Here is a 27,970-nt window from a genome sequence, read left to right as displayed (position 1 = left end):
TCCCTCCTCACCGTGTACCTTCTGCACCGTAAATCTTCCCACAACTCTTGTCTCTGGGGAAAGCTGGGGTACCCTCTCTCCTTCCACCGAGCCGGACCTGTCCCCTACTAGGCCCAAGCTGCTTTCCATTGGGATGCCACCGTCCTCTACAGATGCTTCCCTTCCCATTGGTGACGTTGGCCTCCCCTCTACCTCAGGATTATATGGAGGTGGTCTCTCCGACAACAGTCTCTCTATCAGGCTGTCGTCTGTTTCACTGTCATCATCCTCTGTACTCTTTTTCTGCGCCTCCCCTGCATTGACCAACAGTGGGTACAGTCTGTCTCCCTCAATGGTCTGCACTCTCCACCTCTTGGCCAGTGCATCCCACCTCGCGTCCTGTACCGCCCTAACTGATCTCTTCACTCTTTCCTGTCTTCTATCTCTGTTCTTTTCGTAGGCTGCCCTGATCCATGCATTTAATGCTTCAAACTGTGTTGGTCTAGGCAAAGGTCGCAAAGAAGCCATAGTCGCTTTTAACTGGTACAACACCTCCAATCTGAATGTCCCGTACCTAGGAAAAGTCAATTCCTCACTTCCGTCAGTCATCTTACACCAGTTCTCAAGCCACAATATGGTATGTAACCCAACATTCGTAGCCATGTAATGAGCTGGCGTATCCTCGGGTGGAGCCTCTTCCCCACCCCGAGGTTCTAGCTTCTTTTCTCCCTTAAAGCAGCGTCGCAATCCTTTTAGACATTTCATGATGAAACCCACAACGTTTCCTTGTTTACAGTGCTCGTTTACTTCCCAATGACAATCCACCAATCCCAGCGCAGCTTTACTCTACCCGCCCTATCCCAGCGCGGCTCTCTTCTGACGTCACTCGCTTCTCGCTAACCACCCTATCTCAGCGCGGCTCCACACTAACCGTCCTATCCCAGCGCGGCTCTTTCTGACGTCACTCGCCTCCGCTTCGCAGCAGTTCCCCTCCTTTCTCCGCTCGTCTCTCGGTCATGCATGCGTCCCAATCATACACTTGAAATGATCACTTCCGACCAAGCAACCACTTCCTTGACTGTACGTCCACAGTCTGACTGTAATTGTCACCGAACTGGCAGATGTCTGTCCACTTAACGACCAGACAATCGCCTCTCTGATAGGTTACATACACACGGCAACTTCTGACCAGCGTCCGTTACCCACGCATTCACACATTCGTTCCCCCTATCTCGGTCCTGCGGGCGATCAATGGTACCTCATGACCCCCTTACAATGGTCGACAATTACTGTAGGTGTTCGATACACCCGAACCACTTAAACTCTCCTTGAGTCTAAGATTTTCACCGGTTGCGCGCGCTCACAACCTGATCTCCTTTCACACTACAGGCACTCAACTCCGCTAGACAATACAATTCAACAACACAATGCACACCGCAATCTAACACGCATGACCCTTTTCACTCTCTTACGACCTGCTGCTTTCTGCTGCACCGTCACTCTCCGTCATTTTCCGTGGAACACCATCCTCCGTCCGCTGTTCTGTGGACGCACATCTCCAGATCTCTATGGGCCTTGGGGAAATCTTAACCTATCCTAGATTACCCTCACTCCAGAAGATAAACCATCCTACTCTGCTACCAACTGGAAAGGCGGGATTTTTACTCTAGAATCAGAATAGCATTTTTCTGGAATCCCGTCACAGGTTGACTAGACCTTTTTACCTGTCATAGAGTGTAGAAGGCAATCTCTCTTAACAATGTAGCATCAACTTGCACGATCCCAATTGCTTTCCCCAAAGAACCACTGACTAAAGATCGAGTTTAAAGATTTATTACAAAGCCAAAAACAGTTGGGTATATAAACACCTCAGCAAAAGATTCAGAAGATAAACAGGCTCTAATACAAACATAATTCTACGGAAAGTCTTAATCGACTAAGAAACAATACAAGTATCAATTCCAAAATCATCAGACTAACAAGAATTGCTATAACCTGGGTTTTAGTAGGCATCGCAAAAGGAAGGAATAAATCCAGATTACTCTGTCCCTACACTATACTAAGTGACATCCCTACTTAACAAAGTTCCCTCCTATCAAAGGTGTCAGCCGTGGTGACTTCCAAAGAAGCACACTCACTTTGTTCGGACTTAGCCTAAGAACCCCTCTTGCATAGCAAAGCTCTCTGCCTGACCAACATCTTCCTTCGCCCTCATGCGCATCTGCTCTCTCTCTGCTTCGGGGTGCTGTCCCTAATACAAAACCCAACAATATGGGCGACACGCCCTAAGGTACGCCCCTCTCTAAGGTATTATCTTTCAGTAATTTCCATTACGACATCTTCATCCTTGGCCGTTGAAAACGTCCTTGGGTCCCAGAGCCTTCTTCTCTTGAAGTTGCTTCCCTAAATTCCGCAGCCACTCCTCCATGTCTGGGACTACCATCCTAACGCTCATACACAATAGGCCCTTCTTCTACAACCTCTAGTTAACCTTGCACCTGCAAAAGAACGCACATAAATCGTCTCACAGTTCCATGTTACTTGCAATTAATTTTCTAAAGCAACCTTCTAGAAAAGACATTTCCATGATTTAATGTCAAGTGAAACATTCTCAATTCGGCCTACACAGTCTTTTTCCCCACCTGGGCCTCTGCACGTTTCTGGGTATCACATCCTAACATGAGCAATACATTTTCGTCCATTAGGCCTTCATCATTATAGCAAAAATACATTTTTCTAAACACATTTTCTAATTCAAGCACTTCTATCTCGTTATATGAATACAATAATGAATTTCTAATAAAGCATCTTAATACTTTAATGAATTGGGTAAATACTCCACTGCAAACAATACTTCTAAATTAAAGTGGCATTAATACCTTCAAAACACTTTACGTTACTCTATGTAAATTCTGGCACATTATTTTATAGCCCTACATCACATTTAAACATGATTAAAGTCCTTTATATATGTGGGTGCTGATTATTCATGGATATGGTGCACCTCTTATAATTTCTAACTCAGTTTTGCGCTCTCTCAAGGGAATCACGCTTTTTCCTGTCACCCATAAGCCCTCACTCACCCTTTCAGTAATTAATAACATATTGCATTTGATGGTTAAAATGAGTCAGACTTTTTTTACAGGAATTAATCAGTCTTGCTGCTATTCTGTTTTTTGAATATTCCTTTCTTTTTTGTACCGCTTTGAAGATGTAACTTTTGTCTCAGTAGAGCCTTTTCTATTATAGTTTGTGTGCCCTACTGCAACTTCACTCTGAGAAGAATTTACAAGATTAAGGGCCTGATTTAGAGTTTGGCAGACTGGTTACTTCATCACAAATGTGATGGATACCCCGTCCGCTGTATTACAAGTGCATTATATCCAAGGACACTTGTAATATGGGGGACGGGATATCTGTCATGTTTGTGATGCAGTGACCAGTGCCCTGAACTCTAAATCAACAAGTGCTTTACTGCCCCACAGTTGTCTTTTTCCAAAAGTGAGATTAATAATCCTTATACCATGTTTTTAACGATGATCATACGTTTTAAAGAGATATTTGTTGTACCTAAGGACTGAACTGCAGAATTTTCCAAATAAAACCTGTCATTGTTGTTAAGATGATCCCAGCTTCTGGTGTCTGCAACTCTTAAATCGGCTATCCTTGCTTGTCCTGATAGGATAGTCTTGTAGGAAGAAAGTCTTTTCTGCCTTGCCGTCAAACCACTTCAACTTTTTGTTTGTTTTGTTACAGGCACATGGCAACTCATTCCCCCCAGCAGTCTCACGCATGTTCTTATTGTGATAAAACCTTCCACAGAAAAGACCACCTAAAAAATCATCTACATACTCATGACCCCAACAAGATGTCCTTCAACTGTGAGGAGTGTGGTAAGAAATACAACACCAAGTTGGGCTACAAAAGGCACTTGGCCCTTCATGCAGCCACCAGTGGTGACCTGACTTGCCGTGTTTGCACTAAGGATTTTGAAAATACAGCCATCCTACTAGAACACCTCAAATCCCATGCAGGAAAACCATCTGGAGGTATCAAAGAAAAGAAACATAAATGCGATCACTGTGATCGCCATTTTTACACTCGCAAGGATGTGCGCCGTCACATGGTGGTCCACACAGGCTGCAAAGACTTTGTTTGCCAATTTTGTGACCAGAGGTTTGGGCGCAAAGATCACTTGACTAGACACACCAAGAAAACCCATTCTCAGGAGTTGCTCAAGGGAAGGCTGGGGAATAAGGATTTTCAAAGTTTCTTGGATCCCATATCTACATTTCGACTCAAGGAAGATGATACTATTCTGCGTTCCTTTCCTGATGTTAATCATGTACAAAGTGACATCAGTTTACAAGAAGAGCACAGTGGCACACATTTTCATGGTAGGCTTAGCCAGGAATTCACACATCCCATGCAATCTGCAGCTTTTGCACAAAGGATAGGTCCTTTAGGTAAGCATTTGTCAAATCATTCCACATCATCTTTACATCCTGTCACCAATAGTCAGAAACTCCTGCTCAATAAGTATGAGTCAATTTCTACCTCACTTACCTCAACGCTTACCAAGGAGCAGCCAGTCATGTTGGATGCAAAGGCTTATAATGTGAATATGAATGAGGCACTGCCTTTGCCATTAACCCTCTCGCCTCACAAAACTGACTTGGAGGTTAGTATGCAAGCTTCCTCCTCATCCACAGATGATTCTTGTGAGTATACAGTGCAGAAAGATGAAATCCCAGTTTCAGATACTGTTGCCATGACTTCCCAGGAGATCTCTCATATTCTGGGATTGTGGCAGCTCCCTCTTGGTGGTAATCAGAATATTTGTGTGGACATGCCCATGCATCTCGAAAATGAGCTGGCTCTCCATGGAGGGACCTTCCCTGGACATCAATCACAGGATATGCAAATTCCCTTGAGTGGAGCAAGTCTCCACCAGTTTCCGCGGTATCTTCACTCATTCTCCTCTACTTCACCAGCCCTGCCTCATTTTCATCATGCATTCAAGTGACTACTTTTTTTTTGTTCAACCAGTGTACAAAATGTTTGAGCATTTGCTGAACAATTTTAAAATAGGAAATCCTAGAGAATGCATACGATTTATATTTGAAATAGTGTTTATTTGTGTGGATTTATAGTCCTTTGTTCTATTATAGTTTTCTACACGTTTTGAATCAAACCCTGTTCTTAAGATGTGTAGTTTTCATCAAGTTGAAACGCACAATCACAAATGTAAGAATTGTACATTTCTACTCAGTCAATTACCGCTGCTACAGAAATGACAATGCAACCGTTTGAGCCATGCATCATCATAAGCAATTTGCGTGACCGACTTTAGCATTGTATGTAGGAAATTGAAGTCAGTCCAGTATGCTTATTCTGAAAGCACTTAAGTTAACATGCGTTGTAGAAAAATCCAGGTTATCAATTTGGGTTTTCTATTTATTTAATAAGTTGTTGAGATTTCTGTGAACTCATTGTCAAAAACATGTTTTAGGTACTGTTAACCTTTTTGACTGTAGCAGCCCTTCCTTATGGGTGGAGGCACCCCACCTTTCAACATTTTTGCAAACATGAGCAAAGGTCAGCCTGACAGACACTCTTCATGTTCAGGTCAGGCAGCCAGGCACTCTGCATGCAGTAAATGCGCAGGCTCCTGGATTCCTCAGCTTAGCTTTGCCAGACTGAAGATTTCACAGTTTTGTTTGCTTGGTGGTCCACCCCATCATTATGATGGGGCACATCACATATAGACTCGTACCTCGGCTTGTCAGTTTTAAGCCTTGAAGTGCCAAGGGACGACTGGCCATCAGTGATGCCTCTTCAAACAGTGGGATGGAGTCTGTAGTTTCACTGACCCCATCCCACCCTGAAAAGGACTACTACCTCCTCTCATTGGCTGACCCATATCCAGGGCAGCCAATGAGAGAAGATGGCAGTCCCAATCATCTAGGAACCATTGAGGTTTCACTCCCACACCCTGAGATCCCTGCTGCGGACTGGTAAAAGAAATGTAAAATGTTTGGTACATGTGTGTATGTATGAATATATGTGTAGTTGTGCATGCGTGCTGCGGTTGGGTGTGTACATGTGTGTGTATTTGTGAATGGTGTGAGTATATGTGCTTTCTAGTGAATGGATGGGTACAAGTTAGTGTGCATGTGTGAGTGTGTGTGTGTGTGTGGCCCATCGGCCTTCATGCTCGAACTACCGGCCATCACTGCTTTATGTTATGTGTCTTTTTTGTCAAGGCTGCTTTTATCCTGAAGTTATTACAGTCTTAAAGCCCAAGGGAAAAGAACTGTAGCTGAGCCATACATTTCCTCAAGTTGTTGAAGGAGAAAAACACATTTTACAGTTCAGGATTTGAATCCCAGTTGCACAGCCTTTGTATATTTTGCTGCAAGTAGATGAAGGGATTTTATGGAAGATAGCACAATTTGTCCCCTGACGTGAATTAAAATTGGCAAGTCCCCTGATCCCTGTATCCACTTGTTTACACTCTAGCCCCAGAGGAAAGATATAGTGACTGGCAATTTGTTCCCCTGTGCTCCATATCCTCTCACCAGTGCCCATCTCTAAGCAACACAACATACCCCTCGCCACACTAGATTTCAACAACACGATTTCGAATCCCCTCTCAGATGGCCGCGTACCCACAAACTCCTAGCCCAATACATACCCCCCACTTTGCCCTGTGAAAACCAATGTAACAAGCCTCTGATGGTGCAAAACGGGCCCAGCTTTTCTTTATTCACGTGTTGAATGAACAACACACACAGTTCAAATTTAACCAAGCATAACCTCATCATTGCCCCACTTGTCTGCAGCTCAAGTCCAGCCCTTGGCCCATGACAACATCCTATGACAGCGCCCTGGGCGAATGCCCCTTCTCAGCAAAGGTCTAGCACCTCACCTGCTGCCTCCAGGCTACATCTTGCTGCTAAGGGTTGTGGGCAGCCCTCATGCCTCACCCGAACTGCTAGTGCTGTGTCCACCCTCTGCTGACTCCATGTTAACCTATAGCCTGCTCCCTGTTTCCCTGCCATAAGGCACTCCAAGGACACATGCTTGAGCAGCTCCACCTTTGGCTATTGCACTCCTTCTCGTATCCTGCCATGCTGCCTGTGGTTTAAGGACCTCGGGCAGTTCCCCCACTTGCTCACCTCCTGACACTTCCCAGCTGATTCCTAGTAACTTGAGAGCCCCCCCAATGTTGAGGAGGAACAGGCCCTTACCCATGTCTTACAAGTGTACCTCGTCTGGTTCGTACTATCCGTGCGTTTTAAGGTTAATTAGGCCATGCCTCACAAAACCAGGGGCAAGGATTCATTACCTAAATTACTTTTTGTTCATTGGCAAACCAGGCTCTGCTGAGTGTGTGGGTCTATTGGGGCACTTTGTGAATCTGGCTGAAGAGCTGAGGGTGCCACTGACTCAGGAAATGACGGAAGGCCCTACTACACAACTCTCCTTCCTGGGCATTGAGTTGGACACCATGCACAACCAGTGCAGAATGCCAGCACAAAGATGGAGGACCTGAACCACAATAAGGGTAGTACTAGAGAAGAAGAAAGCTATGCTGGGTGAAATTCAACAGCTTCTAGTCAAACTTAACTTTACCAACTAGGTGATACCAGCAGGGAGGCTTTTCACTAGGCGACTGGGATGGGTAACAAGAGGAGCGACAAAGAGGCAGCACAGGTCAGACTGACATAAGGGGTAAAGGTGGATCTGGGACATTGTGCAGCATTGCTAGCAGATGTCAATGGGACCCTGATCTGGTGGGAATCCGGGATGACTGCAAAGCAGCTGAAACTTTCTGATGCAGCTAGGAGCGAAGGCTTCAGGGCCATCTTCAGCTCCACCTGGGCAGCAGCCCGCTGCCCGTCAAGTTGGCATGAGGAAGGGATCCCCAAAAAGGTGGCAGTAGTTGAACTCTTCCCAGTCATAGTCGCCCTTTCTATATGAGAAGAACGTCTTGCCAACAAGCAGATTACATTATGGGTAAACAACCACGCGGTCGTCCAAGCTTTGAATTTGCAGGCAGCACATTGCTCAATAGTGTTCCGCTTGCTGAGGAATTTGATAGGCTGCCAGCTTAGGGATGGTATTACAGTCAGTGCCAGGCATATTCCTGGCTTTGAACATGCAGGGGCTGATGCAGCTTCTCGTTTTTAGTGGCAGATATTATGGGAGTTAGCGCAGCACACGGACCTCGATGGGATATCAATACCACGAGAACTGTGCAACCTGGTAGATCTGACCTGAGCATGCTGGTGAACTGGAACCCAATCTCCACTGAGGACACCATCTGCCTGATGAACTCCATCCACTCAGGATCCCCCACAGACCCATGCCCTCACCACATCTTCAACAAAGCAGACTCCATCATAGCACCACACCTCGGAGACGTCATCAACTGCTCCCTCAACTCCGCCACCTTCCCGGAAAGCTGGAAACACGCAGAACTCAGCGCCCTTCTGAAAAAACCCACAGCTGACCCCACCGAACTCAAAAACTACCGCCCCATCTCGCTCCTTCCATTCCCGGCCAAAGTCATCGAGAAAGCTGTCAACAACCAGCTCGCCGCCTTCCTCGAAACCAACAAATCCTTCGACTCCTCACAGTCCGGCTTCCGAGCCAAACACAGCACTGAGACCGCCCTCATCGCAGCAACAGACGACATTCGAACTCTACTGGACAATGGAGACACAGTCGCCCTCATCCTCCTCGACCTCTCCGCAGCCTTCGACACAGTCTGTCATAGCACCCTTTTACAGCGCCTCAGAAACATCGGAATCCAAGGAAAAGCACTGGAATGGATCACCTCGTTCCTCACCGGAAGAACCCAGAGAGTCCGCCTCCCACCATTCAAGTCAGAGGCCACTGAAGTCATCTGCGGCGTACCACAAGGATCTTCACTCATCCCCACCCTCTTCAACGTATACATGAGTTCCCTCGCGGTCATCGCACGCCAACACAACCTCAACATCATCTCCTACGCTGATGACACTCAACTGATCCTATCACTCACCAGAGACCCTAACACTGCCAAAACCAACCTACATGAAGGAATGAAAGAAGTAGCCGAGTGGATGAAGCACAGCCGTCTGAAACTGAACTCAGACAAAACAGAAGTCCTTATCTTAGGTACCTCCCCCTCCGCCTGGGATGACGCTTGGTGGCCAGAGGCCCTTGGAAAAGCACCCATCCCGACGGACCACGCACGGAACCTGGGCGTCATCCTGGACTCCTCACTCTCGATGAACAGACAAGTCAGCGCCGTTTCATCATCTTGCTTCAACATTCTTCGCATGCTCAAAAAAACATTTCGCTGGATCCCCTCCGAAACTAGAAAAACGGTCACCCACGCACTGGTCACGAGCCGCCTGGACTACGGAAACACCCTATACGCCGGTACCACCGCAAAACTCCAGAAAAAACTCCAACGCATCCAGAACGCTTCAGCCAGACTCATACTAGACATCCCGCGTAAAGACCACATCTCTGGTCACCTGAAAAACCTCCACTGGCTCCCCGTCAATAAGAGGATTACTTTCCGCCTCCTAACCCACGCACACAAAGCACTTTACGAACTTGGACCCGAATGCCTCAACACACGACTTTCCTTCTACACCCCCTCCCGCCAGCTACGATCCTCCAACCAAGCCCTTGCTACTGTACCTCGCATCAACAAAACCACCATGGGAGGTAGATCCTTCTCCTATCTGGCAGCTAAAACCTGGAACTCACTTCCCACTCACCTTCGCCTCACTCAGAACCACCTAGCATTCAGAAAGCAACTTAAAACTTGGATATTCGACAAGTAATTCCCCACCCTTCTTCAAGCGCCTTAAGACCCTCTGGGTATGTAGCGCGCTATATAAATCTTTTGACTTGACTTGACTTGACTCCCAAGACAGTGACCAAATACAGTAAGGCTATAACTGGCGGCCAGGGAACTGGCAAAGCATCCAGTAGGGACGTGGAGAAATTTATACAGTGGGCCTTTTCCAAAAACAAAACTTGATCTTGGGTGCAAACCACATTTGTGCAGTTACTTACTACGCAAAATTAGCAGGCATCAGCGACCCAGCTGGTACTTTTTACTGTAGGGCAGCCATGAAGGGATGGGGGCGCCTCCAACCATGACAAAAGGACAGGAGACGCCTGTATGTTTCAATGCCTTGCAAAAGGTGTTCAAGGAGCTTCAAAGCATCTGCTCACATAGGCATGAGCTGCTGCTCATTGGAGCAGCTTTCTCCCTGGCATTCTTTGGGGCATACAGGTTCAGCAAACTGGTGGCCCCGGCAAGATTCAACCCGGGGTTTGCCTGCTTGAGAAGAAGTGACCTGCAAATGGAAGACAGTGCCATGACCATAGAAGATAAAATGTATATTTGTGAAAAGTAAAGGACAATTGAGCAAGGAGAATTGTGGAGTGAAAATAAAACCACAGGTAGTGGTGAAAAGTGCTTTCATACTACCCCGTGAGTTAACCATACATCACTAACAATCATGGTAACTATTTACAGAACCTCATATGATCACAACATGTAACGTGATAATGCTGCAAAGATAATTATCATCTTTCATGAGCAGCAAAAAAGATGACATCACAAGAGGTAGCCCCCTTATTGAGTGACATGGATTCTGTTTGGCTGATTTACCTCTTTCCCACCTTTGTAGTTCTTTGTCAAAAAATGATGTGAAATTTAGTATTTTGTTATTTCTGACTGCTATTAAAACAGGGGTAAACTAGAAAACACAATATATGCCTTTAGTTCCACCAACAAATTATCTCACAAAGCACAGCAAAACTTTGCACTGGAGAAGGTGAACGAAAACTTCAACAATTCACAAACAAGACAGATTGCAAAACTTTGGTACTGGTTCGCTTGAAAACTTTGCACACTTGTACTTAATACCTCATATAGGGCTTTATTCTGAGTTTGGCGGAGAAATTACTCCATCACAAACGTGACGCCTAGTCCGTCCTCCTAATTACAACTGCATTATGTTCAATGACACTTGTAATATGGTAGACAGGATATCCGTCAAGTTTGTGACAGAGTAACCCATCCAGCAAGGTCTAAATCTGGCCCATAGTATCATTTATTGAAACATTTCCAGAAGCAGGAGGTGTTCCTGTCTATATTGTTAATGCTGATGTGTTTGCCATTGCATTGATGGGTTTGTATTTATTTGTTTTCAATTTCAGATGCATTAAGTGAAGTTATTTAGCGAATGGCTAACATATGTGACTCATAGTCAGTTTACACGTTCATCATTTGAAATGGGTTATGACGCACATGGAACTTATCCAGAGTAATTGTTTTTTTTTTTTAGAAGGAATCGACTTAGTAGTGGTGTTTGCTGTTAATAACATGTTTTTGTCCGGGTTCGCACCTTGTGAAAACCCTCTGTGCTAAGCTTAAAGAAATAGCCATGTTGTTTCTATCATATCATATTTTTAAATACAGCCTATGCATACATCTTCAGCAGCTTGCAGGTTAAGACAAATTCGGGAAGCTCTGTTCCTCTGCCCCTTTTACTTACTGCATCTTCTTTTATTTTGAATCTACATCTCTCTTATTCATTATGTAGGTCTGTGTTTGGTTTTTATTTGTATTTCTTATAAGATGAAAAGGCACTGCCATGTTATGTTACTGATGTTTTAAATGACAGGTTTCCTCAGACTAATAGGCCAATTTAAGGATGAGTCGTAACATAAAATCGTCAAATTTGTAGCACAAGTGATACATTCTGAATTGGGGGATTCATTGCAGATGGACAGTCTGTGTTCAGAAATAACCTCTGATGTTATCACCATAGTGGAGAAAGTTTTGCAGGAGGATTGTCACTGGTGGAGAATCCTCATAGGAAGATTTACAATTTTATCTACAAAGGATTTTATGTTGGCACCCAACACTGAATAATGTTCTGAGGTAATTGCTAAGTGTCTTTATTGTGTACGTTTTCCAATGTGAAAAACACATCTGCCCAGAGTCTGAATAAACATGTATTTGTATAGAGCTCGGTCAACCCAAAAGACATCTTGGTGATGAATAAGAGACGTTTAGTGTTACCCAGTTTAGTAGTACTTATTTTATCTATCTCTGGTGGCTGAAAGGTGAAGTTGACCTACCATGATCTAAAGTTGGGACCATGACACAAACACAGATCCATAGGGTGGATTAATTAGTCCACTGAACCACTAGTCCCACGCCCTTTTTTAACAGTTTGTTTATACTTAAGTGCCAAATACAATAGAAGTGTATTGATTGAATCATCAACTTAACTGAGTATGCCTCCTTACTCTGCATCATGTTTGTGTATGAATGTGAGGAATAGTTCAGCTGGATCTACCCCCTTTGATTCAATGTGCAAAAAGAACTGATCGAAAAGGTTGTTGTAACTTGAGCACCAAGGAGATCACAAAGATCCCCGTTGTCATTTTTCCCCACGCAAGGCATTCTGTTTTAGCTTATCTGTTTTGAAAGCCTTGGGAGTGAATTTAAGGTTTGGAACATTTATTCTTTGTTGTAATGTTTAAAACACCATGGGCCAGATGTATCAAGCTATTTTTTAGTCGCAAACACTGCGAATCGCTAAAAAACAGCGTTTGCGACTAAAAAATAGGTAAATGGTATGTATCTTGCAAAAAGGCTCGCAATATTAAGGAATCGCAAATTTTGCGATTCCTTAATATTGGGTAAGCATTTAAGAAATCGCAAATTGCGATTTCTTAAATGCTATGTATGAAGCATTTCATTTTTGCAAATTTTGGCTAAGAAATCGCAAATTACCACCAACTTGTAGTCGGTGTTAATTTGCGAATTCTTTTACAAATGCACTTTTTGCAATTTGTAAAGGTGCCATGTGACGCTCATACATGCCCTTAGGGCATGTATGTGCGCCCTGTGCGCACACATGTCATTTTCAGGGGTGCAGGAGAGTGTCCTTGAGACACCCCTGCACCCTTGAAATTATTCTCAATTTGCGATTAGCAAGTTGCGAATCGCAAATTGAGAATAACTATCCATTCATTCCTATGGGCCTCCTGGCCCATAGAAATGAATGGGAAATTATTCCTTAATTGCGATTAGCTATTTGCTAATCGCAATTAATGAATTTTAAGAAATCGCTAAAAAATAGCGAATTTCTAGATACATACCATTTAGCAATTCTCAAATAGCGATTCCTTAAAAATCGCTATTTGAGAATCGCTAAAGGGTATCTTGATACATCTGGGCCCATATCGCAGAAATATAGCATCCTTAATGAAATGTCATGAAAGTACTTCCTATGGATGGAGTTTGGCTTATGTCATTCTCACTCACTACCGGAAGGCGCACTTCTGTGCTCTATATTCACATACAAAGGGTCCCTTAGATGTCTGAGAAACTGATAAAATTAAAGTTCTACATTCAAGTTGGAGCAGCAATGCCAAAAGTAATAACAGAAATGTGTGTGGCACTTAGTAATACAGATCTCCATTTCAGCCAGACGTACTGAAATAACCTGTTAATTCAAAAAAACTCAGAGGTGCTTGTTTTGTAGAATTCTAAATGATGTATCTGTATATTTATGTGGTATCCTTACAGCCCCAAACAATCTAAAAGGCAAGAAGTGCTCTATAAAGCCAAAGGCAGAGATACAGTCAACGAGCGATTAAAAAGTGGTAACTGGGATGTGAAAACAGAAGTGGACTATCACGTTTTTGTGATGTAGTGTTCATTAAAGCTCTTTCTTAAATTGGAACAGAGGTAGAATGATCCTAATAGAAATACGGCTGTCATTACAGATGCATAGACGGCGAAGGTACGTTGTCTGGGTCCTTTTTCACTTCTCCATCTCCATCCAATCTTCTACTGTTCTGGCTGTACATTTGACACGAGCAGCCAGATTCAGATAGAAGAGAGAGCCAGTGGACAATCAGAAGGGTGAAATAATGAGTTGTCGGTGCACTGGCATAATGAAAAGTGAGGGGGCCTTCCTGCACGGTACTTAGGGGGCCCCCTCCGGGCTCAATCAGGAGCTCTCTGGCCAGAGTGCAGTGCCCAGGGGGCCCCTTGGAGCTAGGGTTCCCCCGCACCGCGTGGGCTGCGGGGGCCTGTGTTACCCCTCTAAGTCGGTGGTGGCATTCAAGCCAGTAGCTTCCAGAATACACACCGACATGATCTTAATCTACTGTATTAGTTTACCAGTTAATTCCAAATCTGTGCACATTGTACCTGTTGCAGCAGCAGTTGTTCTGATAGCTTAGAGATCCCTGCCAGGCAGATGGGGATCTTTAAATAGGGCAGGCAGGCTTTCCGGCCTCAGAGGAGCATTGGCAAAAGTATCTGCTGATCTCATTGCCCAGGGAGCCATATACCAGGGTCTAAATGATGCAGTAAATATTTGTTGATTCCATTTGGTGTACAGAACGTGCAGTTTAACACCTTCGCTGCTTGAGATATTCCTCTCCTGTGCTGGGCCCTAATAGAAATGGGTGTGGTCATGACGAGCTCAGCTCGTCATGAGCACACTGAGCACCGAAGGGGTTAAATACAAAGGTGTGGAAGGATAATGTGTGTATGTATGCATGTCTGTGTGTGGACATGACAGAAAATAACACAGCAGTAAAAATTACTTTAAGTGAGTCTGAATGTTTTGTGCGAGTGACTTATGTAGTACCCCATCCATCCCATGCTACGAGATATTGATAATATCTGTATCTCGGTTTGTGGGTTGATCCCTTTCTACAACACAAGAGGAACCCCTTTACATTCTTGCTGTATACTAGCCATGTTCTCGATGATATTTGTTCTCAGCCTCACAATGCTGCTTATTCTCAAAGGATGTTCAAGCCAATATGAAAATTCTCTTGTGCTGCTCGGCCAGTCTCCTGATTATCAGGGAAATCGTTCACCTCGGTTACCTCACATCATTGTAATATGTGCTTTTATGCAGATGCTCTCATTGAGATAAGTTATGTTTTGTAATGATACAATATAATGATGAGACATGTAAACCTGACAGATTTATATAAAAAAATTGTTTTATTTTCTGTATAACTAACTTGTGAAAGCAATAAAACTATATTATCTGCTGTTTTTCTGATTTATTTTTTTCAAAATAAAATCTATCTTCGTGAAAAGATTGAACTCAAATGTGATTAGAAGTGATAACATTAAAGGATTGCCTATATCTTTGAAATAAGGATTACATAATAAACAAAGTCTAAGAAAGGATGTAATGTGTCTTTTTTGCTACATTTTTGTATTTTCTAAATAAATGTCCAAAATAAAAAATTAAGATATTTTGCTCCTGAGAGACAACCAACTTTCCATGTCGGTTTATCACATTAGTGTGTGTATATGTTCTAGCTTACCTCTCTAATTCTTGATTTTTTTTTGTGAAACATCCATTGCCTTTTCCATTTGAATATTTTTATTTGGCATAATTAACCATAAAAAATAGCACTTTACAAATAATGAAAACATGATTTATCCCAAAGGTTTTACCATAAAACAGTATACTACACAATAAAAAAACTCTAAAATAGACAGTAAAAGACCCACATATAAGATCTCTTAGTTCTTTACCAAGGCAGCATGGAATTGCTTATACATTAACTGTATATTTGTATAATCTCGTATAGTCCTCCGATTATAGGTAAAATTGAATTTTCACCATATGTTCACTTCAACCTATGCCATTTCCTTCAGTGACTCCTGTATAGCAATTAAGAATCTTCCTATTGCACATGCCACATTTAAAAATCTCATATTTGTCAATAAGCTAAGTGCTTGGTCTCTACTAAAATTTTTATATACAATGAAAATAATTTTTAACATTTTTTCCGTTCTTCTAAAAAGCGCAAACAATCCAGCAAAATATGTTCGCTACTACATTTTACTTGTAGGTCACAAGATCACAGGCCTTGGTCGTTTAACATTAGTGATTTTATCTTCCCATTAATGTTACTTGGGTTTAGGCCGACTCTAAATTTCAATATTATATTTCTGAGCTTTGGGTTAGGTATAGCATCTATATAGGGGAAATTGTCGTCATTAACCCATCCATTTATCAAAAATCGGGCAGAAGATTTGCTCTTCAAATAGCATAAATCTTCTTCTCGTGCCTTCGCATTAATAATGGCCCGTAACTCCCGCTTTGGGATCTGCTGCGCTAATTTCCAATGGTCTTGCTCTAAAGTAAGTTTAGCGTATAACTTATCTAGTTTATTCCTTGCTTGAACCGCCCAAATAAGATCACTGGTCTCTATTTCCTTCTTACCGAGATATGCTATTTTGAGGGGGCCTTCTCCATTCAGTCTTTTCCAGAAATTAAATGTTGCTTGCATTCCCAGATAGTTCCAGGCTGTGAGATGACATTCTACTCGCACAGCCTGTAACATTGTTGATGTTGGGAGGGCAAGAAGCTGCTTCACACATTTACCCTCCTCTTGGTTCCAATCTGATTTACCCCCCATGAATAAAACCTTGACGCCATATAGAAATTGTGGTTGGGCTGATGCATTAAAAGCTGAAAGTATTGGTCGCAACAATGGGCCTACATACTTCTGTTTAAATTGTTTAAGGCCCCAGACTGTGGAAAGCGACCTCGCTTTTAACCCCTCCTATGCCCATGATGAGCTCAGCTCGTCATGAGCCACGGTGCTCCGGTGCTCATGACGAGCTGAGCTCGTCATGGCCCGTGGAACGCTTGCACGCTGGGCTACTTCCCCTGCTGTGCTGACCGTTCCATTAAACGGGCGCATGAACACCGGAGCACCGTGGCTCATGACGAGCTGAGCTCGTCATGAGCATGGGGGCGCTGTGCGCGCCCCTACCCCCCAGCACAGCAGGGTAATAGCCCCAGCAGCCAAGGGGTTAAGGTCTGTATGTGATCTTTCCAATTTAATCTACTATCAAACCACATGCCCAAATATTCATATTTCTCTACTATTCCAATTCTAACATCCCGAAGTCTCCAGTAGAAGGAATTTTTTATTTTTCCAAACACCATTATTTTGGTCTTTTCTAGATTAACCGTGAGGCTTTTCTTATTACAGTATTCTAACAAGCATTTACAATGCAATGGTTTTGCCTTTGTTAAAGTTTGAGCTATTGGCAATGCTCTTGACATTATTTTTATTTATGTTTTTTTTAACATAAATAAATGGCATTGTCATTTGCAATGCCACTAGCTTTATCCTTTGCAAATGACACCCACAAACACCTACAGAGAGCCCCCCCAACACACACCCACACAAAGCTCCCCCCACACACTGCGAGCCCCCCCACACACTGCGAGCCCCCCACACACTGCGAGCCCCCCACACACACAGCGAGCTCCCTCCACACACTGCGAGCCTTCTCCACACACTGCGAGCCTCCCCCACACACTGAGAGCCCCCCCCACACACTGAGAGCCCCCCACACACTGAGAGCCCCCTTATCGTAACGGACCTTCATGCTCTCACTAAATCTAGAGTTGACACGAACACATGCTTGTCCGTCAATGCAGGACCAGATTCGGGGGCGTTCCCGAGAATTTTTGGCTTTTGGCTACGTCACGCTACGTCAGCCGAAAGCCAATTCTCGGGAACGCCCCTGAATCTGGTCCGGCATTGCCGGCACCTGCCTTCCTGCTCGGGACGCGCTGCTATTGGCGGAATTTTGATCCTGCTGTGACTTATTCAGGTAATTTACGAGCACATTTTTCTGTTTTATACACACATACAAAGCAGTAAGAATACGTATCACTTTACATTTAAATTGTGTTGCATATACATTTGGCCAATTTATTTATGTTAAAAAAAACCATAAATAAAAATAATGTCAAGAGCATTGCCAATAGCTCAAACTTTAACAAAGGCAAAACCATTGCATTGTAAATGCTTGTTTTCCTAATGCCTAAACAGCACCCAATCGTTCCAAATAAAGCATGTTACTGGTTGACATTTCTTAAAGCGCCCCGGAGCTATCCACTCTTCCAATTTCTGTTCCCAAAACTAATAGGAGCTTCTGATCTGGACTCTTGGGCGTCTGTCGCCCCCAGTTTGGTCAAAAAAAAGACTCGCAACCCCCCCCCCACACTCCCCGAACAGTCCTTCTCCACTGCTCTTGTCGAAGTACCTACTTCAAAGCTCTGCACAGACAGGCGTACTCTTTCAATGGATAAACAACAAACAATGTGAACGATACGATCCCTTATCCATTGAGCTGTCAAAGTTCCTGTGCCAAACAGAATCTAAGTGAATGAAAGCGAAACCAGCCGATACCCAAAAAAACTCATTAACTGTCTTCCTGGCCTGGCTGAGAAACCCACTTCTAAGCGTAAGGGGAAGCAGAGCCTGCGCCACAGCATCATACAATCTCCACTGCAAAGAAAAGACCACCTCTACAAAGCCCGCAGCATGCGTCCTCTCACCTCTTTTCAGATAACAGTCCACGGCCTTATCTGCCGCAGTACTGGGCGCCGTCCCTGCCAACAGCCGCGGGGAAGAGGATGGAACAGGCCTCTTTCAAATGGCGCCGCTTACAGCACAACGGACGCAGGGAGCAGTGCAGCAAAAACGATACAGGGAAGGATGGCGCGGTACGGGGGAGCGTTTGAGCAGCTTGAAGTGTCACCCAGCGCTGCCCAAACAAACAGCTGCCACCCGCGTACTGACACCGCCAGTAGCCGCTCTCCAGCACCATTCGGCTATCCGGCCTCAGGATAACACACACTCTCTCAAACTTCCTGCAGTCCACCGAAAGTTCTGCCCCCCAACTCTGCCCCCATTGGCCGTCGTCAAAGGCCCCGAGACGCTGCGCGTGCCAGACGTGACCTTTCCATTGGCTGAAAGCTCGGTGATACAGCGGTCGTGACATCACTTGAGAGAGGAGGAGCAGTAGTTCGGGGTGTGCGACACGGAGGGCCTCGGGTTGGGGAAGTTGTGGATATCCAGCAGCCTCCTCTTATGCAACTAAGTCTTGGTGTCGGCCACACTGTTGGAAGGCAGAGGGTGGAGAGCGAAATGCCACTTTAGCGCTCCGAGCAGGATAGATGATCTCAACTCGGACACACCTGGCGGGGTAAAGAATGGCAGAAGACGGATGCGGTGCCACGCCTTCACCCAATGGGTAGTGGGAACGGCAGTGACGATGCTTTTCCGCTGTACGCTGATCTGACCGCTTGCAGTGCAAGACGTCACCTGGGATTCTCCCGGATTTCCCTTTCCAGCCACGCCCCTTTTAACCTGAATAAGTCACGGCAGGATCAAAATTCTGCCAATAGCAGCGCGTCCCGAGCAGGAAGGCAGGTGCCGGCAATGCCAGACCAGATTCAGGGGCGTTCCCGAGAATTGGCTTTCGGCTGACGTAGTGTGACGTAGCCAAAAGCCAAAAATTCTCGGGAACGCCCCCGAATCTGGTCCTGCATTGACGGACAAATGTGTCTTCCAATGGCTAGCCTCCATTTATGGAGCTAGCCAATGGAAGACGGGGGCGGATTCCAAGCCCCATACTATAGTCATTAGGTTTTCGCCTGCGCGAAAAAGCTGCGCAGTGCGCAGCTTTCGCCAGGCAAAACCTAAAAAGGTATCCAGTTTCTTTTGTAAGCCTATCTCTGTCATGTCTGTTATCACTAAATCATCCGCGTATAGCAGACAAGTAATATGGGTTCCCCCCATCTTAGGGCTTAGAGACCCTGCTTTGCTCAATGTAGTTGGCAGGTCAGATAAAAACAGGGAAAATAACAAAGGGGCTAAAACACAGCCCTGCCTCAGGCCATTCATTATCTGAATCTTCTTAGATAATGTCCCAAGATTATCCAGGATTACTCTCGCCCAATTCTTAGAATGCATATCCTGGGATAATGAAAGAACTGCTTTGTTGATTCCGAGCTTTGCCAGCATACTCCACAATATATTACGATCTACCAAATTAAAGGCGGCTCGGAAATCAACAAAACAGCAAAACAAGCTGCCAGGCACTTCTATTGCCTTTGTTGCCAATACCCATATACTAAGGCAGTGATCCACAGTTGACTGCTCTTCTTTAAACCCCCCTTGTTCTATGGATATCAGGGCATGCTGTTCTGCCCAGGCTTTCACTACCCCTAGTAATATTTTGGTGAAGACCTTCTCCCCCACATCCAGAAGGTTATGAGGCGATTGTTCTGGGGCCACATAGCATCATCCTTTTTATAGATTGGTCTCATGTTTTCTCCCTTCCAACTTTCAGGGAAAGACCCTAACGCAAGAATTTGTTGGAAGGTTGTTTGTAAGAAGCTGGCCCACCAATCTATATTATTTTATAAAATAATAGCGGGAAGATTGTCTGGTCCTGCAGCTTAAGTTAGCTTTAAAAGATTGAATTGTATTTTTTATATTTTGAAAGGAAAAATGCTGTTTTAATTGCTCTAGCTCCTCAGGCTTTACTTTCAGGGTCTTCTTCAAATCTTCACCCCTATATAAGTTGCTCAAATGAATAACCCAATCATCTTCACCCACCAAACATCGCATTTCCCCTTGTACCTTGCCCTCTTTTACCAATTGCCAGAAAGACCTTATATTGTTTGTGTTTATCACTTCTAACATTGTTTGCCAATTTTTGGATTTATATTCTAGTTTCCTTTCTCTCATTTTATTTTTATATTCCAATTTTGCCACTCTAAGGCTCTCCATTGTCTCCTTGTCTGGGTTTTTCCTTAACTGTCTTTCCCATTTCCGTACCCTAAGTTTCAAATTTCTACACTCATTATTAAACCAGCTCTTTAAACTTCTGTTGTTGTTTTGGGCAGGCCCTTTTTTACTTTTATTTTTAGGAAATGTACCACCTGCTTGATAGTCTGCTCGTACCATGTTAAATTTTTTCCTTTTTGTGGTACGTTACCAACAGCAGTATAATCAATAAACAAATTATTAACTAATTCCAGGCTCTCCTCGGTTATCCTGGTGGTTATTCGTCTGGGGTATTCAATCTGCAAGGGGATCACTCTTTCTCTTTCTGGCTCCCGTTCCATCTTAATTAGCAATTCTATAGGCCAATGATCACTGCCCTCTCTTCGCAATACCTCAAATTGTTCCACATCCTTAAAGTGCCATGTATCAATAAAAGCATAATCAATTGGGCAGTTCTGATTCCCTGCACGGAAAGTCTTCATTGCCGGGCAATCCAAATTCATCCGTCCATTGGCACAGAATAGTCCTATTGATCAAAGGAATTGTTCCAAATATTTATCTCGTACTGCACTACCTACGCCACCAAAGTTAGCATAAGGAATACGTGAGGTAGCTAAAATTTCCTTAAACAATTTATCACTAAGGGATGCTTCTAGTTACGGGTTAAATCTCCTAAAATCATTATCAAATATGCTGCTTTCATCATACATATGAATTCCTAATCTTTCTCTAGCATGCACAATTGTACTTCGTAATCTGTTATTACTCCGTGCTGAATGTATACATTTATCACAATAATTTGTCTTTTTGTCCCGATCCCACTGTAAATAATAATAATAATAACGGCCACCTATAATTCACATTTAACTTGATTATTTTGTTAGCTTTTTTTACTGATACCAGAGTAATTAAGCCCCCCGAAGGTCGGCTCAAGTTCATTCGTACTGCCTCCTTAGTTACCATAAAAAAAAACATCTACTGGAATGGGTACCTCACACAACCAGGACTCCTGCAGACACAATATGTTGTAGACACCTAACATTTCTCTAAAGGTGTTTTGTGCTAGCTGTCTCTTATATCCACCAATATTCCAAGACAGAGTCCGTAGGCAGTGCGAGTACCCCGAGTCCTCGTCCACTTCGCTTAACATACCGGATAAATTGTCCTCCCAACTATTTGAATATTCAGTTAGGAGGTCATATCTGTTACTCAGCATTGGTTTGTATGTGGAATTTGGTATAGTTACTTTTAACCATCCTTGATTTTTATCTGTGCAGATTCTTCTATCATGGGCGCCTAATGCTTCATACTGCACTTGCTCAGGGCAAAGACCTGCATGGTGAAGAAGAGCCAATGAGCTCACAGAGTTATTCCCTTCTCTCTCAATTTCATTAACCTTCACAAACCTTATACCATCCTTTACCAGGTCTCGTTCTGCCTTTACCACCGCCTGTTTTACAAATTCGGAAAAGAAAAGCACCTTAGTTACCTCATATCCTTCTAAACTCGTTACAAAGCCTATTTGTCTTAAATCTTCAGATGTAACCTCCCTCTATGTAGGGCATTTCACCAGAATTTGCAATAGATTTGCACGATTTAGAGGTTTTATTTTCCTTTGTCGTTTTTTCCCCACCCTTTGCCCCCATGGTTCCATAAATACCCATAGGTCCTCAGTATTGCTATACATTGTGCGTCTCCTAATTATGGGAGCAGGCTCAAGCTGTGTGCCCTCTCTTCTCCATCCTGTTCGTTCTACATGGGGCTCACCCTTCATTCTTGAACCCACTGGTACACCCCCACCCTGCTCCCCATTCTTTCTATTTTTTCCTGTGTTGCACAGCCTTGATTTTGCCCGCTTCCGCACAGGTTGTTCATCTTTTTTGTTGTGCTTATCACTTTCCTATTCTGAATCCCTTGATCCTTTTTGTTTAAGATTTCATTTGTCAGTGGTCCTTCACTTCCTAGAATTACAACATCCTTTTTTATATTCTAGCATTGGTATACCTCCCTTATCTTTCCCAATGTTTTCTGTGACTCATTTCTGATCTTTCTACTCTTCTTCATGGTCCTATCTCTTTTAGGTCTTTTGTATACACTCCTCTTTATTACCCGCATAGGGCACTTTGAGAGGTATACTGTTGGGGTGTTTTCAATCTGTATGACCTCATTCACCTGTGTGACTTTATTCTCATGGACATATGGGGGTACATTTACCTCCTGCTCCCTCGTCTCCACTACTGGACGTACTATGTTTGGCATACAATTATTAATTTGTTTTAACTCTCCTGCAATCAGTTGTAGTTGAGTTTTATGGGATTTCCCTTGTCCATTATTCTCAACTAAGGCTTCTAATATTGCTTGGAGAGTTTTTTGCATTAAGAACATCACCTCTAATAGAGATGATTCCGAGGACGCAATCATATCAAGCGCCAAGGATGATTGTTGGGTTGCTGGGGAGTTACAGTTCCCCTCTTCACCTGACTATTAGATTCCAGTTGTGGTGTTTTATATACTCTAGGGCTCTTTCCTTCCCTTCCATTGCAGGACAAACGGGGTGATGATGATAATCTGGGCTCCAACTCAAACATTTCCCCTTCATTTATCCCCCCTGGTCTAAAACTAATGCCTGGAAGGAGTCAGTTGGTTCACCCAATATTACTCCCGTTCCAGTTCCAGTCCTTTGGCTGCTCATGCTCTCTCTATCTTCAGTTCCCCTCAATGGCAGGGAGTATTCGCATACGTCAGGTTTTTTAAAAAAATATTTCCCCACAAATTTCTTAATAGATTGCCCTAAAGAAGTCCCACTAACTTCTTCTACTGGGGCTGGTGGGCAGTCATGATTATTTGGTGTCAATGTTTCTTCCACGGAATCTATGCTGATTCTCTCCAATGTCTTTTGTTGCTGATGCTTTTTCTTAACTTTTCTTAGTACAACAGCTTTTGGGGTCTTTTTAATCCCACGTGGCTTCCCTTTCGGGGGCATTTTCCCTTACTTTCCCTTTACTCTTCTCTGCTCTGCAGCCACCTCCTTCAGAGTCTACAGGCGCCTCTTACAGTGTTTCAAAGTTCGCAAGGGTCTGATGGAATACCGTACTCTTAGTGGTGCAGGTCCAGGTACTTGAGGTATTAAGGTTACACAAGCCTCTCTGTGATCACTCTATAAAGGACAACCCCGCAAGAGAGTCATAGTTCTATCTTTATCCCTCCATCTGACCACTCGTATATATTATAACAACAGGTACCTCGGGTTAAAGGTCGACGAGTGTCAGGGTCAGGGACGCTGCGTTGCAGCTCTCCAGATCTCTCCGTAGACTAGTGAAGACGGCAGACAGGAGAATACGGGGAACCAGCCACATTAAACAAATGTTTCTAATATATATCCAATGTATGGCCAATATGTATGTATATGACTGCAGAGATGGGCCAACTTGTTTATCTATGCGTGTTCGCAGCCCGCTCCATACACCAACTGGCGCCCCCTCCACTAGAATATCAGCGGTGCCAAGCCTACTTTGAGCTCAAGAAGTGTCAGGCCTGGACTTTTGCATCTCACGCTGGTTAATGCTGAGATCTTATTTCTACATCAAATCACATTGGAAGATGGCCCCTCCGCAATGCAAGTGGGTTTTTTCAGCTGGATACCTGTTTGGTGTCACGAGTGCCTGCTGCTCCTCATTAGTGCGACGCCTGTACTGCGCTCCTCTGCTGCGTGTGTCTCTGGGCAGCCCTGCTCAGTCCTTTGTCCTCGGACCTCAGCAGGATAATAGCATGATAACAGCCTAAAGATCAGCCTGCTTATGGGTGGGGGTGCTCCGCTCCGCGCCTTCAATCTCCGCTCCCCCTCACCTCACCAAGCAGCCCAACTGGCCCCTGCGAGCGGGCTTCGCACCTCCTCCTCCACAGAGCCCTCAGGAGCCCTTAGGGACCGGCACTCAGCTGTGCAGCTCTGCAGTCCACAGGCCGCAACTCGTGGTATGAGTAGGCACAGTGTACAGTGCGGTAGCTCTCAAACGCGTTTTTTTCCCACACGGCCGTAAGCTCAGCTTCTCGGCCTCACAATGCTGTTAAGGCGCCACACTGCTCCGCAGCTCCGCTCTTTTGCTCTGCTGCTGCTTTGCTCACGCTTGTCTCCGGGGCACAGCGAAAAAACCATTGCCTTTTGTAGAGGCAAATGGGATCTTTGTGTGCAAGACTGATGTTGCCAACTCATTCTAAAATGTTTCATCATATGTATGTTTTTTCATTTTTTTCTGTATGTGTACGATCTGTATGATTTATGAACTACCGCACAAACAAATGACCGTTTTTTGTGTGTCTAAAGAAGGGCAGGCTGAATAGTTACTGCAGTATCTTGCTTCGCCCCACATTGAGAAGATGCAGAATTTGTAGACAGTAATAGAAATCTCTGCTCCTATGTGAAGTACCGTTCTGCCCTATGGAAGCAACGTGTGTCTCTCTGTCACTAACTCATTTCTTTAATAATTAGCATTTGAGTTCTTTGTTGATCAGTTTAAAACAGGGTGACTGTTTTGCTTTGTGAAATATGGTGGGGAAAGGGGAGTTATGAGTTGCTTGTAATTTGCCTGATATATCTATTTTTCATGGTTGTGTTGTGTATGAATTCTAATAACAAACTAGTGCATACGATACCCGGCACTCATTACCAGTTTTACTGCTATATTTATTAAATTGTGGTTTATGATTGCTACATCTTCCTGCAGATTTCTCACCTTATGAATATCCAAATAGGCACCAGATTGGTCTGGAAACTTATCTCCATCAATAGCTATTCAGTGTCGCCAGGTATCACCATGCAGCTTCATCTGTGAATCAGTGAACAGGATACAATTACATTTTGAGTGTATTTAGCTGCCAACTGGCATGCTAAAGTCAATTCCGGTTTTCCCATTCCTCATTGATGTAGGTCAGAAGCTCAGTGCTTTTCTGACGAAATTTCGTATACGGCTAAATTCATGCAGGTAGCGAAGAAAAAAATAAAAGCATGTTTTGATAATGTGTGCTAGAAAGACAGCTCCTTTGTTTATCTCCACGGTTTGTCTGGATGGAATCACTGCCTGGCTCCTACTCAGAGGCCCATGACAAGCCTGATAAAGATTTTGACAGCACAGAAGATGCTTCAGAGGCAAACAAACATTTTCCCCCCACTAGCAATATTGATGGTGTCTGGATCTTCCCCAAGAGCGGATATTGCCAGCACCCCTGGATCATTTTCAGAAGAAGTCTCCTCATTCACCATGGTAGTAAACAAAGCAGCAGAAGCTTTGGAGCGAAGCCTACACTGTGTGGAGACAAAATGTAACATTTTAACGTAGGGGCATATCATCAAGGGCCCGGGGTTAACATTATCGCTGCTTTTGCGTCCCTTTTCAGGCGAAAAGCTGCAATAATGTTAACGCCCTATCAGCATGGGCACGCTAACGCGTGAATCCATCCCTTAGCACCCATAATCTTATCGCCTTGCATCCATAATGAGATGCGAGGTAGGTGTTCCCATGTGAACTACAGCGATTTTAATCGCTAACAGACATTCTCCCTATCATCAATGCAATCGCTAACCGGCCTAGCGACATTTAAACTAGCGCTAAATGGCTATATCACAGGTTTCTTACGCCTGCTAATTTTCTGACTTGGCTATGTTTGTAATGGGAGGTGGATTATTATCCTGCGTCCACATCTCCCTATCAGCAATGTTATCATCTAACTCTTTGTATCGCAGGTAATTGCCCCTTATCGCCGATATTGCCTGGATTTCTATCGCCTCGGCGATGCACGTTGCTGCTAGGGCGCTCACCGGGCGATAGAATCCGGCGATAGGCAGCGTTAATTTGTATTTTGGCTCTGCAAGTTTTGGCACCTTTCGGGGCATTACAAAATATTATATTACTTGGTGAACAAATCTTAGATCTTTCACAAATAATCGGGTCCTGATCTTTCATAATTGAACACAGGATTCTGGGGTAAGACATGCCCACAAACTCAGCAAGCCGTGGGACTGCTCGGAACACCTCTGCTACCTTAATATGAATCCCCTGAAGCTCTAGAAACGGATGTGTATCTATTGTTCACTGTGTGACTGGTCCGGTTTGGGGATGGCATTATGGGAGGTGGGCAGGGAGGGTATCATTTGGGGTTGCTCTTTAATGGATGCCATACTATCTGCTTACTGTTATAATGCATCAATAAGAACCCATTGAAAAGAAAAACACATGTAAAATTAATTTTCTAATTTGGTCAAGGATAGTTGGGACACCTTGAAACAGATCCCAAACTGTGGCCTGGATTCCAACGCAGTTCAACCCATGGACATGGTTGTCTCACAGAATCCTCATGTTTGGATGCTTTCCACTGCCTTCTCAGTAGATTCTTAAACAACCCTTATGTACCTAGGGCCTCATTTATGAAAAGTGACGCATCGCTGCGTGAAAACAGCGATGCGTCACTTTTCACTGCGCACTCCTTGCGACACCAATGATGCGTCATATTTAATGTATGACGCATCCTGTCGCAAGGACTTACAGATACGTCAGTATTTCTGACGTATCTGTAAGCGCAAAAGTGACGCATTGCTGGAGTGTGTCACAAAAGTGACGCAACTCCAGCAATGCGTCCTTTCACATGGGGAAAGCCCCATGTGAAAGGGCTTGCGTCAGTCTTACGCCTGCTGTGAGGCAGGCGCAAGATTTTGACGCAACAGCATCCTAAAAGTGACGCCGTGAAATCTCATAGATTTCACTGCGTCACTATTACGAGGCTTTTTGCGGGGGAACGCCCCCTCTGCATACATTATACCTGATGCAGGTATAATGTGGCGCAGGGGTTTAAAAAGTGACGCATCTACCTAGATGCGTCACTTTTTTAAATATGGCGCAACAAGGCGCATGTTTTACGCCGCTGGTGCGTCACAAAAAGTGACGCAAGGCCTCATAAATAAGGGCCCTACTCTTCAATGGAGAGCCACTAATCAGGGAGGATGCAAGTCCTTGGAACACTTATAAAGAAGCAGAGCTACGTTTCACTCTCTGGGCTTTTCCTTCTTAACAAATGAATTCCACCAACAGTATAGAGGCTGCTTCAAGATATACCTCTCACAGCAGCGGTAAGTGGTAACCTTCACAGCCACTCCAAATATCACAAAAGATGTACTGCTCCTTACAGGGGGATGATTTGGGGGGGGGGGGTACCATCACTAACAGTAGCAGCAGATCCACTCCGCTTCAGCTTGTGACTGTCTTTGTCTCCAAATCTCCCAGTACGTCACCACCAGCTGGTGGTTGGGAGGGCACTCCTG

The 27,970-nt window shown here is 44.2% G+C and overlaps 1 protein-coding gene across 1 annotated transcript in view; it reads left to right on the top strand.

Annotated features, from left to right (window-relative positions):
• The window catches only part of LOC147708117 (zinc finger protein PLAGL1-like), a 149,073-nt gene extending 140,879 nt beyond the window's left edge, over window positions 1-8,194 (top strand). The window contains exon 5 of the mRNA XM_086925308.1: window positions 3,736-8,194. Within this exon, the coding sequence (XP_086781434.1) occupies window positions 3,736-5,005 (1,270 nt within the window). The 3' untranslated portion in view covers window positions 5,006-8,194. The remainder of the gene's footprint in view (window positions 1-3,735) is intronic.
• The last annotated feature ends 19,776 nt before the right edge of the window (window positions 8,195-27,970 follow it).

This window comes from Lissotriton vulgaris, chromosome 6 (genome assembly GCF_964263255.1).
Source record: "Lissotriton vulgaris chromosome 6, aLisVul1.2, whole genome shotgun sequence".
Lineage (NCBI taxonomy): Eukaryota > Metazoa > Chordata > Amphibia > Caudata > Salamandridae > Lissotriton > Lissotriton vulgaris.
The sequence above is the reverse complement of the archived record's forward strand: the minus strand, read 5'-3'. Positions and strand labels throughout refer to the sequence as shown.